The 17,137-nt window shown below is 36.3% G+C and overlaps 1 protein-coding gene across 1 annotated transcript; it reads left to right on the forward strand.

The window, feature by feature from the left end:
- LOC109832711 lies at positions 8,166 to 15,144 on the forward strand. The gene is made up of 4 exons (XM_020400115.1): positions 8,166 to 8,376; positions 10,228 to 11,263; positions 11,771 to 12,647; positions 15,049 to 15,144. Exons 2-4 carry the CDS (start codon positions 10,295 to 10,297, stop codon positions 15,093 to 15,095), a joined length of 1,893 nt encoding a protein of 630 aa, XP_020255704.1. The 5' UTR covers positions 8,166 to 8,376; positions 10,228 to 10,294; the 3' UTR covers positions 15,096 to 15,144.

Genomic DNA, 17,137 nt, shown 5'->3' on the forward strand with positions numbered 1-17,137 from the left:
GTCTTTTACCTAACCGGGCTGAGCCAGGCTCGATGCAGGTGCCGACGAAGCGGCCCGGGCCCGAAACCCAGTTAGGTCTCGGTTTTTAGGCCAAGCTCGGGCCCGGGTCTTGGGCCCAAATGGACAACTCTAGTCTTCGGCCAACCATTTAGATTGGGGCATTACATACAGAAGTACACTTATTCATTACTAGCAAAGGGTTACACTTAGGTGATTAAAAACATCATAACAATGTTAATTATATTTGTAGGATGTGATAGCATGTGATGTTATAAATCATGTTCATATTGATGTTGAGTTTGAGTCTGCTGGAGGTCTCGACAAGATTAAGCAAGAATTATTTGAACTGGTCATTCTTCCCCTAGGGAGACCTAAATTGTTTTCACACGGGGCTTCTTAGTCCGTAGAATGGGGTTCTGCTGTATGGACCTCCAGGGACTGAAAAACAATGCTAGCAAAGGCTATTGCTAAGAATTATGGTGCTATTTTTATCAATGTGAGGTGTCTAATTTGATAATTATACTACAAAGGCAATACAGATTGAGATTGGAGATTTAGTTAGCATAATTTGGGTATATATTTTCGTTGTTTTGACTTGTAGATAGAGATTGAGAATTCAAGCATAAGTATGTACCATTTGCACAAAATATTTATGCTGGAATGGAGATTCCAAGACTTTTGTAGCTGACATTTCTGAAGCCTTAATTTAGAATTTCAGAACTATGCTGACATGACTCCAAATGCTTCTTCTTGTGTTTGGTTGTTCCGCCTTATTTTGTGTGGGTTTTCCTATCCTACTTCGTCATTTTATGGTGGTGTTTTTTTATTCTAGCTTGAGCACCCACCAATCTAGATTTAGTTAGAATTAATTAGAGTTTGATCAATGCTTGCTTCTTCCTTCTTTGGGTTTTGTACGTCATGGAACTCTTGTGTCATTGTTTGCTATAATATTTGAGCTCCAGTAGGTATGGTATCTGATATGTTGTAAATTCTCTTTAGTTGTCATGAGCTACAACTATAACAACAATAGAGCCTTTATCGAGCCTTTAACCTGAATTATTCTCCATGTTTCCAGATTAATTCACTTATCTATTGTGCTGAATCTTACCCTTAACTCAGTGTCTGTGATATTTTCTAATTTGCGAAACTATTTACTTGTCTCCTGACAAGTTCATAAACCAACTGGCTTAGTAACATAACCTCGTGTATATATAGTGGTAAAATTTTATAGGAGCATCAAATCAAGGATGAAGTGATGATAGGAAGGAAATTGCTGAGAGGAAGGAAAATGGGGGTGGAAGGAAAGGTGAATATGGAGATGAATATAGGTACAAATGACCCTTCAATTAAAATAAAAAAGAGTAATTTTTTTCTTTTCGATGTTTATTATGTAGATACATGTAGCTTCCTGAAATTGGTGTATTTGTATGAAATGCCTTTTGACTACTTAAGGAATTCCTTTATAGTATAGATACCAGTTACACAATTATAAGTTTGTGATTATGATGTCTTCTCTTTGTAAGCAGGAAAGAATGTGGGCAAATTTTCATCGTCAAGCCAAAATGACAAGGTTATCAATCTTTCTAACTGTCGTATATGTCATCTTGTGATCTAGAGGAATTCACATTGTTGTCATTTCAATTTCAGGAGTAGGTATCATTTGACGACAACAGATAGAAGTGAATGAAATATGAAGATACTGTAAGTACCATATAATGATCCAAATGAGTAAGTTCTATGAAGTAAGAGCCTTATAAAATTTTGGAACTTCAAATGCTGTAAACTATAATAAATTACAAAGCTCATCAACAAGTTCTGTTTATTTCTTTGTTTTAATATATGTATTAATACTTTACATATGTAATACTGCAAACTATAAATTATGCAAAGTTCATCAAGTTCTAGTTATTTTCTTGTTTTTAAAATATATGAACTGTTTACATATTTACTTTATAGGGGGACAACCAGTACATAGTGAGTGGACAAGTAATGGAATTCAAGTAGCTGAACATCCATGTTTGGGAAGCCTTTGAGAAGGAAAAAAGAATGAAAAAAGATTATAAATATATCCTTTCATTCCAATTGTAAATAAATATATAAATAGAAACTTTTATTATCTATGTAAACAATTTATGTATCGCTCTAGTATTTTTGTGAATGTGTTATTTGAATATGATTGGATTTGATATCGGAATATAATTAGATTGTGTTGGATATGAATGTAATTTGGCATTGTGCAATATTGTGCACATATACATGTTATATTATATGCCATGCAAAGTAGATTCTGCACAAAAAAAAATATAGTATCCTAGACGGAAAATCTGTCTAAGATGGGCATCCTAGACGGAATTTCCTTCTAGGAAGCAACATAGACGGAATTTAATTGGTATTTAGTCTAGGTTGCTTTCCGTCTAGGTTGATCAAACTAGACGTATTTTCGTCTAGGTTGACTCAATCTAGACGGAAATATCCTAGACGAAGTTTTCTAGATGGATATTTAAGCAGCCTAGACTGTTTTTTCCGTCTAGATTAATCGTTTTTCTACTAGTGAGTGTTACCCTTAATTTAAAGGTTTACGGTTGCATACTTTAAGGATTAATTACTAATCCATAATCAGTCATGTGTATACTTCAGTTTCAAAGTTTTGTCGGCCGATAATGATATTTGGAACCTCAAACTAACGAACGCGAATTATTGGAGGGGGGCCTAACGTGGAAAACAAACGTTGAAGTCTAAATCATGCTTCCAAGCAGTCGACTACAATTGACTAAAACTGATAGTAATTTGCCAATCAATTAGATATCTTTTTTTAATACCTGTTTTACTTTCACAAAATTGATAACAGGCACCCTCTTTTCTATTATGAAAGAAAAATCATATAACATTTCCAATAAAATAATCTTTCAACTCTAAAAACTACATTACCACGAATGAGTGCCTTCAACTGAATTTAATTATTTTTGTAGACTGTTTGTTGTTGCACAGCCCACACCGATAGGGTTGGCTTGTTTTCATGTTTATTATTATTATTCGTAGACTGTTTGTTGTTGCACAGCCCACACCGATAGGGTTGGCTTGTTTTCATGTTTATTATTATTATTTTGACTCCGGTTCACAAAGATTTGGACTTACCGATAGGGTTGGCTTGTTTTCATGTTTATTATTATTATTTTGACTCCGGTTCACAAAGATTTGGACTTTTACAGAGGAGGCCAAACTATGTTAATTTACAAATCTTTGAAAATACAATTATTAGTGGAGATTTAACGAACTTGCGTCATAAATGTGAAAAGGACCAGAACCCAACTCTTGTTCATGCTCGCGTGTGGATCCCTCATTACTCACCTTAAACCTCCTCTCTCTCTCTCCTCGAAATCTGCCTCAATTCACGGTGAGATTAACTTAAATTAATTTTTCAGATCTAGTAGCATCCAAAATCTCATTAATATAGCTAACAACCTTGCCGCTCAATTTACTGCCCAAATCAAGGGTTCGTATATGTTTGTTGAATTTGGATCTTCTCCATTCATCGTTCTGAAGCCACAAAAAATAAAAAAAGGCGAAAAAAAATCACTTTTGGAATCAAACTAGTTAATTTATATCTAAAGTTATTGAGATCTTCCTTTTCTAAATATCAACTAATAGTACAGTTCATAATTATTAAAGGTTCTTTCAATGTACCAAATCTTTAAAATTTTGATAAGGCTAAGGGTAATAATTTATATTCTAAAATTTTTCACATGTGCAATGTTTTTTTCACGGGTTGAAATCTGAATCACGCAAAATTAAATATGTGTCCAGTGGACATGTATGGTTTAATAGTAATATTATACGGGGGTAAATTACACTAAAACATATTAACTATTAGAATTGAAGAATGGTCCCCCAATAAGTTTTCGCAATTTGCAGATGACTCCCATGAGCATCTAAAATATGTCACCAAGTCAAAATGCGGACTTAGAGCATCTCCAACAGCTTCCCCAAAATTTTCTCCAAAATGGAGAAACAAAAGTCATATTCTCCAAATTATTTTTGCTCCAACTCCAACAGCTTCCCCATTTTGAAAAATAGCATTTATTACAATAATAAAGCTCTCCCCAAAAATTTGGAGAATGCTACAGATTTGGGGAAGGCTCCCTATTTTTTCTCCTCCTTCCCTATTTTGGGGAATGAGATGGAGAATCTGTTGGACCAAAAAAAAGCTCTATATTCTCTAAATTTGAGTATTTCAAAAAGATGGGGAAGCTGTTGGAGATGCTCTTACACCATCATGGGGGTAATTCTGCAAAATGCAGGACCTTGTTGCTATTGCAATAGTTAATGGGGGTTTACTGCGAGAAAGGAGACACCTCAAGTCTCTATCCATCGCACGAGAAACTGCTGTCCAGTGTTCAACAATGTACAGATGACGTGTAGTTTACAACTCGGATGCTTCATTTACAAAAATTGACTACATTGCAACCTGATTCGATATTGGTCCAAGGGAGCGTTTGGATACCATGGTGTTTTTGCCGTTTCCGTTTTTTTTTTCAAAAAAAACAATGAAACTCGTTTGACAACCGGGACGTTTTTTTGACTTGACCCTTTACAAAATCCAAAAATTAAACATTTTTCTCAAAATACCAAAAAGGTGTTTTGAGATTCCGTTTTTTTCATCTAAGCCGCCGCCGCTCGCTTGCCCACGCCACCGGCCCGCCGCCACCCCCCCGCCTTCGTCCCCAGCCGCTGCCGCTGCCGCCCGCCCCCGCCCCCGCCGCCACCACGCCGCGGGCGGGTCTGCGCAACCCGTCGCGCGGCAGGTTGGCCGCACCCCGGCCTGCCGCCGCTCACTCGCCCGTCGCCCGTCGCCGCGACCGCCTGTCGCGCCAGCACCCGCCGTCTGCTGCTACTCTCGCCCGCCGCCGCGCCGCGCATCCCTCGCGGCCTCCCGCCCGCCGCGCCGCCATTGCCGACCGCCGCCATTGGCCCGACCGCCGCCACCCTCCGGCCCGCACCCCCCGCCCGCGCCCGCGTTCCGGCCGCCGACCAACCCGCCCTCCACCGCCGCTATATAATAGTAACTAATAATGGTGTTTTCAAAACACTTTTTCAGCATGGTGTTTTTCTAAAAAACACTACAAAAAAATCGCCTTGGTATCCAAACACACACGGAGTTATTGTGTCTCGTATCTGATTGTACCCGAAATCAACTGTAGTTTATTTTTATTTTTATTATGAAGAAATTTTTAAAATAGCTCCAAACCAACTTTTTTTTAAAATAAACCCTCTTTCGTTTTTATTACAGAAACAGACTCATTTTCTGACCACGTCAGCACCGTGGCCAAAAAGTGAGTCTATTTTTTTTTAAACACCTTCCTAATTAGTCGGGGTTGCCAACCCCGACTAATTTGCAAGTTGTAACTGAGGACTAAATTAGCTGGGGTTGGCAATCTCGACTAATTAGGAACGTGTTTAAAAAAAAAATATGCCCATTTTCTGGCAAAACATGCTCACTTTCTGGCAAAAAAAATAGACCCACTTTCAGTGAGTCTGTTTCTGTAATAAAAACATAAGAATATCGATTTTTAGAAAAAAATTTTGATTTGGAGCTATTTTAAAAAATTTCTTCTTTTTATTATTACTATTTTTTTTTTGGGAATGGGATCAATTGTTAGTGAGAAATCATTTAATGATGAATAGGCAAAACAGGCCACAGAGGGCCCATCGGAATGTATGCCAGCGCCAGCCCATAGCTTCATCCTTCATCTAAGTGTCTATACCAAAAAGTCAACTCTCCTTGCTGATTTACATTTCTCAATAAACGAGTAAACGGAATCTAAGGTCAATCCAAATCAATGCCGACGAGTCAACTCCTATTTACTGCTGGGTTGACTTGGGTCAATTACTCCTAGTCTTTGACCTGCACAAAACCAATAGATGACTTGGGTCTCTCCTTTTTTTTTTTTTTTTTGATAAGAGAAACTTGGTCAGTTACTCAGCGCATTCCTTTTGGGTCTGGCGGAGACCACGGTTCGAATCTCCCCGATCCCCCCCACAGCAGAGGGAGCCATCTCCTTATTCTTGATTATAGAAGTCTCTTGAATAAAACTAAACGTGCTTGATTAAAACTATGTCAAGATCTTTAATTTATTAATCCCAGCATAAAAAAATAGTAGAGGCCAGCATTTTATCTTCAAAAAGTAACGCAAAGCCATCTTCACAAGAAACTTGTGAAACGGTTTTATGAAGCAACAAGAGAGGCTTGAAATTTTATTATCAATAACGTAGATTTGAAGGTTTTAGCGGGTATCATTCACGACTATTTGCGGACTCGAAAAACCATAAATTGGGCCGAATCAGTTGTAGACCAGCAACACGGGTTTGAATTTGCATGGGCCGCTAAGTTTTTGTTGCCAGGCCTCGGGAAGTCCGGCCACGTAACCTATTCCAAAAAAACAAAGGAGAGCGAGCCCACTTCTTGGCCTCACAAAATCTAGGAAGTTCTAGTCCATTTTTAGATATTCCGAATTCCGAAAACATCTGGAAGTCATTTAACCCACATAGTCTTTGCATTTTTCTGAATGTATATATAACCCTCCAATTTTTGAGGTTACCTAAAAAATATTGGGAATTAAAATAATATTTTCTATACTTGTTAGAGGTTATCTCATAATTGGTCAAACTTATCGAGAGTTTCATGTAATCGAATTTTTAATTTTTTTTTTGTGTAATTCAAAACTCTTTAGTAGAGCTCTAGTGGAATTTTGTGTTCTTTTTTGCTATTTATATTAAAAATAATAATTCGGTTTCCTTGACGAGACAGGCTGCGGAAATGGACCAGGTCGGGACCTGCAGCCCGTTACCATTTACAGGGCTAAGCCCTCTTGGCCAAGGGTTATTTAGTTTTCAGTCACTCAGTTATTCTATAATTTCATATTAATTCCTCAAATTTATAAAATTGCTCATCAGTGCCTCCGACCCTAGTGTTATTGCGGCTTGATCCCTCAATGACTAAAAAATTCCCAACTAATGTTTTTTTAAAAGGGTTGTTTGCAACTTAACACTCTACAAGTTTATAGCTTTTCAAGCCTCTATGACGCTTGGTACCCTAAACTTTACACTTTTTAACTTCTTTATCCAAACCTTTTCTTTTTAATACGTTGGCACTCCAGAATTTACACATACCTGAAAGTTTACACATTTTTCGACTTCGATACTCTCAAGGGATATCAAAGTGCCAAAACTTTAAACTTAAAAAAGTATAAAGTTTTTCTTAAATAAAGTGCCAAATAAATTTTAAGGTGCCAAAATTAAAAAGGTGTAAACTTTAGTGTATCAAAGCGTCCAAAAAAGTTTGAGATTTTAAAGTTAAAAATGTGTAAATTTTAAGACAGCAACGTACAAATGATTTTTTTTGAAGAAGGTGAATTTTAAGATAGAAATCATAGCTAAGGTGTATTTCGGTCATTGATGGACCAAATTGCAAGACCCCTTAAGATTTGAGTGTCTAATGAGCAATTATTGAGATTCGAGGGATTAATATGGAATTATTGAAGATATCAGGGACTGATAGGGGTGTTTGGTTGCATTGTTTTTGAGAAATGTTTTCTCAAAAAGTACAAACAATGGTATTTCTGTAATTAAGAGTTTTCTATAGATTTTCCACAAACTGTGTTTGGCTCAAAAAAAAATTTACAGAAATATTTTCTGTAAAGTATAGAAAAGTACCAAAATTTATAGAAATTGATTTCATTCTAAAATGGACGGAAATCTCTTGGAAATCTGACGCATTCATTATTTAAATAATAAAACTCATTAACACTTTTTTATAAAGTTCTCATTTTTCTATAAAGTTGGGGGTGTTTGGTTACATTTCTATAAATTATAAGAAATGTTGCTATTTTCCCAAAAGTTATGAGTAATTTTCTTGTTTTGAACCAAACAAGCACAATACAAATTGCTATTTTCCCAAAAGTTATGAGTAATTTTCTTGTTTTGAACCAAACAAGCACAATACAAAAAATAAAAAAAATTTGTACTTTTTAACTTCTCAAAACTTTTCCTATAATTTTTTTAAGAAATACAAGAAAATCAAATTTTGGATGGAAAACATTTCCTATAATTTATAGAAATTCAACCAAACGTCCCCATAAAAGTAGCCCAAACAGAGAAAAGATGGGAAAAGAAAAGGGCAAAAACCCAAGCGACGACAGCGAGTTCCAATCTCTCTTGCTCTGTCAGATTCCAAGTAGTACCCCATCTCCTCTCTCTCTCTCTCTCTCTCTCTCTCTCAATTTGGAAAGATACTGAGCTTTCTCCATCGCTTTTCTACGCCCTAGATTGATTTGGGGCTCCCTAATCTCAGCAAGCAGCCGCTCTACTTGATTCTCCAAGGTATCTCTCTTTCTCCTCATTTTCTCCTACTTTGATCTGATGGGTTCAGTTCCTTTTCGATTCTGAACTCTTCTCTTTGAGAAAGACCGCACCTTTTTTATGGGTTTTTTTGGTTTGAGCCCTTAGGGTTTCTTTTCGTTGAAAAAGGTGGAATCTTTCTTTATGTTCGTTGCAAAAAGTGTTTGCATTGATCAGAGTTGTAGATATATTTCTGCATTGGTGGCATTGGAGCTTTAAATTCTGGTATTTGCGAAAATTTAATATCGATTATGTTTCTAAAGGATTACTGATGAATTGTGTTGCACGATTATCAGCATTTCATCTGTCATTTTTGTTTTTTTTGTGCGGCATTTAGTTTCACCATGGCATACTGGGCTCATTGTAATGCGATCTCATGCTTCATTGATATAAATGCATAAGATTTCCTGTAAGTTTTCCACAATCGTGGCAACTATTGGTTCCTTGCCTTGAGAAATTAGTTTTGAGAGAGGCCTCTTGATAAGTTAGTTACCTAGGTGGTTTGTTGGTGTTCTCTGATCATCACTTTATCAACTTATCATGGTTTACTGGATAATATGTGGGCTGTTGAGAGGCGGATTGACTCCATATCGCGGACAGTTAAATTATATTCCTCATAATTCTTCTTAAATTACATGTTTTTCTCTACTGCACTCAAGTAAGAGTTTTTATTGTGTTATCAGATGCTACGTTTAGGCCTAACTTATGAAGAGTAGCTATGATATCCATGGATGGTTCAGATCCTTGTAAACAAATTATAAGAAGTTGTTCTTTTTAAATTTCTGATTGCATTATTAGTCCCTTCTAATCAAAGCTTTTAAGAGTTTAAGTGGAGGCTTGATTAATTGGAGTTGCTTTATCTCGGCGTTTGTGACATCTTTGTATATGTAAGCTATGCCTCCTGAAACTTTCATAAGATTACCATCTTTTTTGAGTCAATGTTATCTGAATGAGGGGTTGCACTCAGTTTTAACTGCGTTAGTGCAAACTGTATTCAAGTTAAAAACAACTGAACTCAAGCTAAGGGTGGAAAACAGGAATTCGGTTATATCAAGGAACAATATTTCAGCGGTTTCATGTCAGTTTTCATGGTTTCTCTTATATACTTTCTGTGGAACTTCATATTTAGTATGCAAGTAGCTGTGAGTGGAAACTCATTGATCTACTCATTATTCATGGTCTTTTCACATTATGCAGATATAACTTTAATTCACAATATTTATGTATATGTTAAACAATGTAACTGAAACTAAACCAGAAGTTTTACTTGTTTTACTCATTTTTTTAATAGAAAAAAAGAAGTTTTACTTGATTTTTTTTATTGATCTTAGTTGTATGCTTGTGTACTACATAATTTCTTCAGTTACCTAAAAGGGGAAGTAATATGCACTAAGCAATGTATAACTGAAACTAAAACAGATATTTTTCGTATTTATTTTATTGACTTTATTGTTGATGTTAGATTGTATGCTCGTGTAGTCCATAGTTTCTTTAGCCCCCTCAGGGGGGAATAGTATTGATTGGTGTGAATCGTGGTAAAACTTTCAGCAAAAAAATGCTTTGATAGACACTTTTCTATTATTTCACCAAGGTTTGTATGAATATACATAATAACAGTAACACTGCTTGAATATGGCAACTGGTTTGTTGGAAACTGCGTGTTTTTTTCCTACTGTGGAGATTCATCGTCTATCTTCCAAATTCATAATTTATAAACTTTATAGGTTATAACAGGTGCTTTTCTGATTTTATTCTCATTGATTTTTTCGCGATTTTTTCTTCACCTTATTTATGTCATGTAACCATATATATGTATATGGTTCAATTTTGCAGAATTGAGGGTGGATGCTCCACATCTCTAAGGAAATGAACTAAATGTGCTGAAGCAACTTGTCTCACAATGGAAAAGGCCCAAGCTGACTGCCCTTACCCAGGATGCTTCTTTTGTGTAATGAAGGAGGGAAATCCTACTAAGCGAAGAGCCAGTATACTCAAATTCTTCAGAGAGCTTCCTTCTCAGGATGATGATGGTCAAGTCCTCCCTATTAGTGGCCTTTGGAACACTGCCATGGCTCATCCGAATGACCCTGAATTCATTAAACTAGGAATTTTTGAATGCATGGCGGCTTTAATATGGAAGGGATTAAAGAATCGGCGGTGGCTTTCACATGATCAGAACATATATATCCCTTATTATGCAGCTCATATAATTGGATCTTATACGATGAATTTGGAAGAATTCGCTGAAAGTGCTGTCCATGCTGGTGTTATTCCACCCTTAGTTGAGCTATTAAGAGGTAGATTAACTTGGGTGGAGCAAAGAGTAGCGGTTAGAGCATTAGGGCACTTAGCAACATATCCAAGTACATTCGATGCAGTGGCAAGTCACGGGGAAATACTTGAGCTTTCCATTCAACTTGCATTAAGTTCTCTAGAGATTGTTTATTCTCACTTCTATCAGTTTGTGGATAGGAGACTTGGTTACCATTGTGATCTTCTTACTCGAGGAATGGGAGGAATGGAAATGGAGTCTAGGAAAGCAGAAGAATGGGCAAGCCAGTTACAATGCTGGTCACTTCAACTGATTAATTGCTTTGCTTTCAAACCTGAATTTCTTCCTGATATATGCAAGCCTGAGTTTTTAGTAAAATTGCCAAGTATGTGGGGTGGACTTGTCAATGAAAACTCACCGGCAGGTATTGGTTTACTAAGGACAATATGCCAGCATAAGCTTGGTAGGGGACCTGTTGCTAACTGCCCTGCTGTTATTGAAGCTTTGTGTAATATTGCCCGTTCTTCAGATGATTGGCAGTATATGGCTATTGACTGTCTTATATGGTTGCTTCAGGATGCAAGTACCTGCCATAAGGTATTAACTTAATGCCTTACCTTTTTTCTTCACAATACTGCACTTGATTTATCTGCTAATCCTTATGCTTCACACCAGAGGGTCATCACTTTATGTACCTTCATCTAATTGATTTTTAGTTGAGTCGCTATAAGAAGCTGAATTGGATGTTCATTTTTCAAGTGTGGTCAAGGGTGTAGATATGAAACATGACTTGTGTGCAAAAGATGTTCAGTCTGAGTAAACTTGTTAATAGCTTTCTCGGTATCACTAAGCTCCTCTGCCAAATTACCCTTGAGGATTTAATTCATGAAAATATATTAACAGTTAAATCATGATGATTTCAAGTATGTCTTTAACCTCTAAACACCTGAATGAATAGGAAATTACAGCCATTTGAATCTGACTGTTCATCCTGTAAGTTATATTACACAATCTCAGTTATTTACAATTCAAATATAGTTGTTTGTTTTAGAAACAAAATGTAGTTTCTGCTTTCTGAGGTATCTTTGACTTGTTGCTTTCTAGGTGGTAGATAAAGCAGTGCCAGCTCTTATAGACTTGGCAGAAATTTCAACTCTTGGTGATCATAAAAGGTTAGGAGACTCTATTGCTAATGTCCTTCAAGAATGTGTCCAATCACAAGAAACAAAACGCAACGCCATCAGTAGTCATATAAAGGAGCAAATTGTGGAACTTTTAAGTTCAAAACAGCGGTTCAAATGGGAAAAGAGCATGCCAAAGGAAGATCTACATATAAAGCAGGCAGCCGCACTTGTTGTCAAGCTGGAAGGAAACTCTCTATTCTCCTCAGGAAATATAGCAGGAGCTGCATCGAAATACTCTGAAGCATTGTCTTTATGTCCAATGAGATCCAAAAAAGAGAGAGTAGTATTATACAGCAATCGAGCTCAATGTCATCTTTTACTCCAACAACCATTGGCTGCCATAAGTGATGCTACAAGAGCATTATCCCTTCATAATCCTCCTAACCGTCATGCAAAAAGCCTTTGGAGAAGAGCACAAGCATATGATATGATCGGTTTAGCAAAAGAGAGCTTGTTAGATGCCATTTTGTTCATAAATGAGTGTTCACAATCAAATGATCCTGACTTGACTATGAAGCAAAACAAGGTTCCGGATTATGCTGAGAGGTTAGTGAAGAAGCAAATGCGTGCTGCTTGGTTATTTAGAGAAGCAGCTGTGAAGCATGGAGGGGTTCGATGTGAGGGTGATGGTGGAGATGTTTATGGCCAAGAGGCTGATGACTCTGAGTGGGAGACTGCTAGCGAAAGTGATATTGGACATGATGGAAGGGGAGAAGCTGATGATGATGACGATGATGACAGCGAATGGAAAAATGACAGTGGGCGAAAAGAGAAGTATGATAAGACTTCAGCCAAAGGTAATGGAAGTTCTACACTGCTCTATGTATGTATCTATAGAACTACGAACTAAACACAACCAACACCACAACCAAGAACAAAGGCTCTGCTGCAAAGTTTGGGGTTGCTACGTTTTCTATTCTTCATTCAGTTCTGCTGAAGGACATCTCCTACACTAAATTAATTATCATCATATCATTCTGAATTGCCTCCGACCAAGTTCTCTTAGGCCTACTGTACTCCACCTTTCGTTGTTAATTAATCATGGCACTTATCCTAATTGGTGTTACTGTGAAATATAGAATCATGAACTGAAGGAAACATTACTTATTTTGGTTAATCCATAAAAATAGTTTTCTTTTGTTAGAAGATTTGGTTGCATCCATTTATGTAAGCTCTTACCCATTTGCTAAAAATCCATAAATCTTCTCAAGCATCAGCCCGTATTGCCTTTGAATTCTGGTCTATTAGCATCTTCAGTTTGATGTTAAAAAGACCAATATTAGTAATGCTATTAACTTTGTTATGATTTCTCTAACTCATGGTTGGAAGAATCCAATGGTTTATTTCTCTCTTGCATGTGTTCCTTCATCTGATGACAGCAATTTTAGATGATGTGTCCATTTTCCTCCCCCTTTCCTCCTAAAAACCAATACGTTTATGCCCGCGTATTGCATTCTATTTGGACTTTTGGTTTTAACATACCTTAGATTTAATTGCAATTCTCTACAGTAAATATCTCCTTTCCGTTCTTCCATTCTCCTATATATTCCAGTATAAATTTGAAGGATTTGCCTCTTCATTGTACTAGCCTAAACATCATGACTAATGTATGCAAATGATTTTTGTGGGGCTCCCTTTCAGCCTAGTACTGTTCAAGGATCTGTGGTGGTCCAGACATGTTTCTTTTTCTCTTTTTTCATTTGGGACCCCTGAGATGACAAAAATATGTAGACTAAACTAAATGAGCATCATTGTTTATCATGGGTTAAACTGAGAGCTTTTGATATTTTTGTAAGACAACATCACCACTTCAAATTTGATAACGAAATCCTTTTTCAAGGGTTAACCAGGATGATCTGCCTCCAAGTTTGAAATTCTAGCTTTCATCCATACGGCACGATTTACTGTAAATATGACTTTCTTCCTTAAACATGGCTCCTTACCAAGATAGTTGCTATTAACTTTACTATCAGCATACCTTTTTACACGAAAGGTCGACTTCAACCCATTGGATAGCAATTAGGTCCTGCATAGAATAGAAACAAGAGGGACGAAAAACTCACTCTGTATTACATTAAAAATCCTTTGCTCTCAGATTATTGTTTTGCCTTTTTATCTGAAACAGGAAATTTGGTAACTTTCTGACCTCCACTTTATCTTTTCTGTGTACAAGGTTGAGCTTCTGTGTACTTTTTTTTTCCCTCCTGATTGTATAATTCAAAAAAATCATTAGGTTTGTTCCTTGAATTGGAGTGCTTCAAATTTCAAATATATATTTGTGTAACCATGCTTAGATGTTACTTGTCTCTTTCAAAGTAAAATTGCCATCGTCGATTTGGAATTTTGGTCTGAAAAATTGGCGAGAACTGGAAATGACCTGCTATTGATGAACTAAATACTAGACTTCTCACTATTGTTGCAACGCAGGATATAACTAGAAATTGATAAAATCATTCGTAGCAATAGCATATGAAACAAGGGAAATGCCGACAAGGTGTCTTTTGTCATTTCATATAGAAAAGGCATGCCCCAGTTTTAGATATGAACTGGTTAAACCATTTACCCAATAACATTAACTGAACTAGGTTCTGATCTGTGTTTATCAGTCAGACAACCTTCAAGGCACACCTTTGTTTATCCTTGTTCTTGTGCAACTATCTATGCCTACAATGCTAAGTTCTAAAATTACTATTTTTAGAGAATATTACCTTAATGTCGCTCATGAATTCTGCATTAAGATAGACATATCAAATCCTACTTATCGATCCATGTGAAAATTTTCTGCAATGCTTGCCTCTCAAGCTAAACTTACATTCTTGTCAGCTAAATTTCTATAATTACCCAAAAAACAAATCTATAATGCAACTTTTTCCATTTTTACACCTTTTAGACCTTTTGGTCTTTGGGAATTTGGATGTTTCTTGTGCTTGCCTGCTTCGATTGCATAAATCTTTATGGACAATTTGTTACTTGGAAGTTTCTTTGGCCTATTAACGAGAGAATATTTGTGTACCCTTCCTAATGAGGCCTAAAGTCACAGCTTAATGTTGTTCTTGGTGCCATGAACATTGGCATTATACACGTGTCAGATTATGATATGTAGAATCATTTGTGAAGTGAGATGTAGATTGATTTATACCAGCTCTCCCACCATTTTTTTAATGTTTCCCTCTAATATTGTTTTGAACTTTGTAACAGATAAGAATCATATATACAATGTGATGCATGCGGAGAATGATGTATGATTCTTTGGTGTCCTTGCAGCAAAGGCCATAGTTTCTCTGGCTTTATNCTTTTTTTTAATGTAGAAGGTGCAGTTCAGTTTTGAGGCAACTCTATATGGATGAATTTTGCTACACTTGTTAATGCTTGAATAAAACTGGCTAACTTAAACTACTCCGGTTTTGTCGCTTTGCTTTGATCAAAAGAGTAACAAGCAAGGCTCTATTTTCTTTCTTGCAGAATATTAGTGTCCCCTTCAAGATAACTAATGGTATTTCAACCCCTTAATTGAGATTATATCTTTCCATTATTGATAAAAATAAGTACACCACAACTACTACTATCGTCAAGTACCGAGAATTTGTAGTTGAAATTATAAATTCTTTCTCAGCTGTTGGGTCTATGTTTTACCATGTCTTCTTTTATTTTGTTCTGCAACATGATTATCGACACATGCACTCATGAGTTTATTGTCTTTGCGGTTTATTTCACTCCAACTGGGCAGCAGCTTCTGCTGAGCTGTTTGCAAAGATGGTACAAGTTGTTGTATTTATTGCAATGAATGAATCACATGCATTCGAGCACTTGGATGCTAATATGTACTAAATTCTTGTAAAAGAATCGGAGTGGATGGAATTTCAAACAAAAGGTGGAGAGAAATCTAACACCACTTTTGCAACGATGACCAATCAATTGGAGAAACTTGTTATTGCAGCTGTTACTGCTGTGAATGAGAACACATCATGGCTACTATAAGTTTTAAGCCCAACTAGAACACAAAAAAACCTAAGATAAAGTTGTTAGTGGTGCGGTAAAATTTTTTCATTACTCATGAGCTTAAGCTTTTTGCATAAAGTGGTTTCCAATATGGCATCAAAATATTAGGTGTCCCTGCGTTCAAAACCTGACTCCACTTTTGCAACAAGAACCAAGCCGATGCAGACTGTTTAAAACTACAATTCCGGATTTGAAATCCCACATAATTTCAAAACTACATTTCTGATTGCATCTTGGGATACTATATTAACATAGTCCATTTGAGACTAATTCCTTTATTGTATCTTCACATCATCAATTATTTTCATCCTTTGTCATCCTCAATTCTGTGGCCATTGCGAGATGTTTTGATTCCTTGCTTTATTTATATCAACAATCTTCTTCTTTTTAGTACTTCAACTCACTTTGCCAATTGGTTAGCATGTTTCTAAATTATATTGTCATCTTAGTTCAAATATGCTTGTCTTGTCATCTTAGTTCAAATATGCTTGTCTTGTCATCTTAGTTCAAATATGATTGTCTTTTCTCAAAATCTTGATATCCTATGTTTGAAATTCTGAGACAAAATGACACAGGAGTAGGGAACCTAGTCCTCAATGTTTTCCACCAAGAATTTGACATTATTAATATGCTCAATTTACAAATAATCTTCCCTACATCAAGCTCAGTGTTAATTCCTTTATCACCTTTCGCTGTATTTTATTTAATTTGTGTCAGTTTTGGTTGTAAATTGTTCTTACAGGCTTCACTGCATAACCCTTTTGTACTGAAACCTTGACCTTCAATTTGCCACCAATTGTGATGGCTTGATTTGGACATATTTTATGATCAAAAGTTCACAAACAGTGATAAATCACACTCTGATCATGAACCTTAAAAGTTATAATTTGCTTCTCTTTCTTCTGTAAGTCAAGTACTTGTGCTTGGCTAGCTTCATATAGACGTATTACATATATGTGTGACTCCATTATTGTAAACTCTGTATGATTAGTTCAATTAGTAAACAACGTTCTTCTACCTTCTTTTATACTCAATCCTGTTTTAAAATCGTGTTTGAACTCTTGGAACAGATGAATTGTGAGTAGTTGTGGTACTTGCGAAGATGTTGCATTGTAAGAGGACTTGTAGAAATAATCTGATTGAAGTTTCTCTAAATCCGTTTGAGGTATGTTTTTCGATCTAAAAGTGAAAGGTGCTGTTAAGTTTGGAAATGAACCTCTACCGATGAATTTACCTCTGCTTGAAGTTGGTTTGTATAATTTAAATGCTTCTTTCTTGTCTGGTGATG

The sequence above is a fragment of the Asparagus officinalis genome, chromosome 3, assembly GCF_001876935.1.
Source record: "Asparagus officinalis chromosome 3, Aspof.V1, whole genome shotgun sequence".
Taxonomy (NCBI): Eukaryota; Viridiplantae; Streptophyta; class Magnoliopsida; order Asparagales; family Asparagaceae; genus Asparagus; species Asparagus officinalis.

Excerpts from the sequence above, each read along its gene's own strand:
- LOC109832711 (XM_020400115.1), top strand. The coding sequence starts at position 10,295 with ATGGAAAAGGCCCAAGCTGACTGCCCTTACCCAGGATGCTTCTTTTGT. Across the intron at positions 11,264-11,770 it reads ATGCAAGTACCTGCCATAAG|GTGGTAGATAAAGCAGTGCC; the intron begins GTATTAACTTAA and ends GTTGCTTTCTAG. Across the intron at positions 12,648-15,048 it reads TGATAAGACTTCAGCCAAAG|ATAAGAATCATATATACAAT; the intron begins GTAATGGAAGTT and ends ACTTTGTAACAG.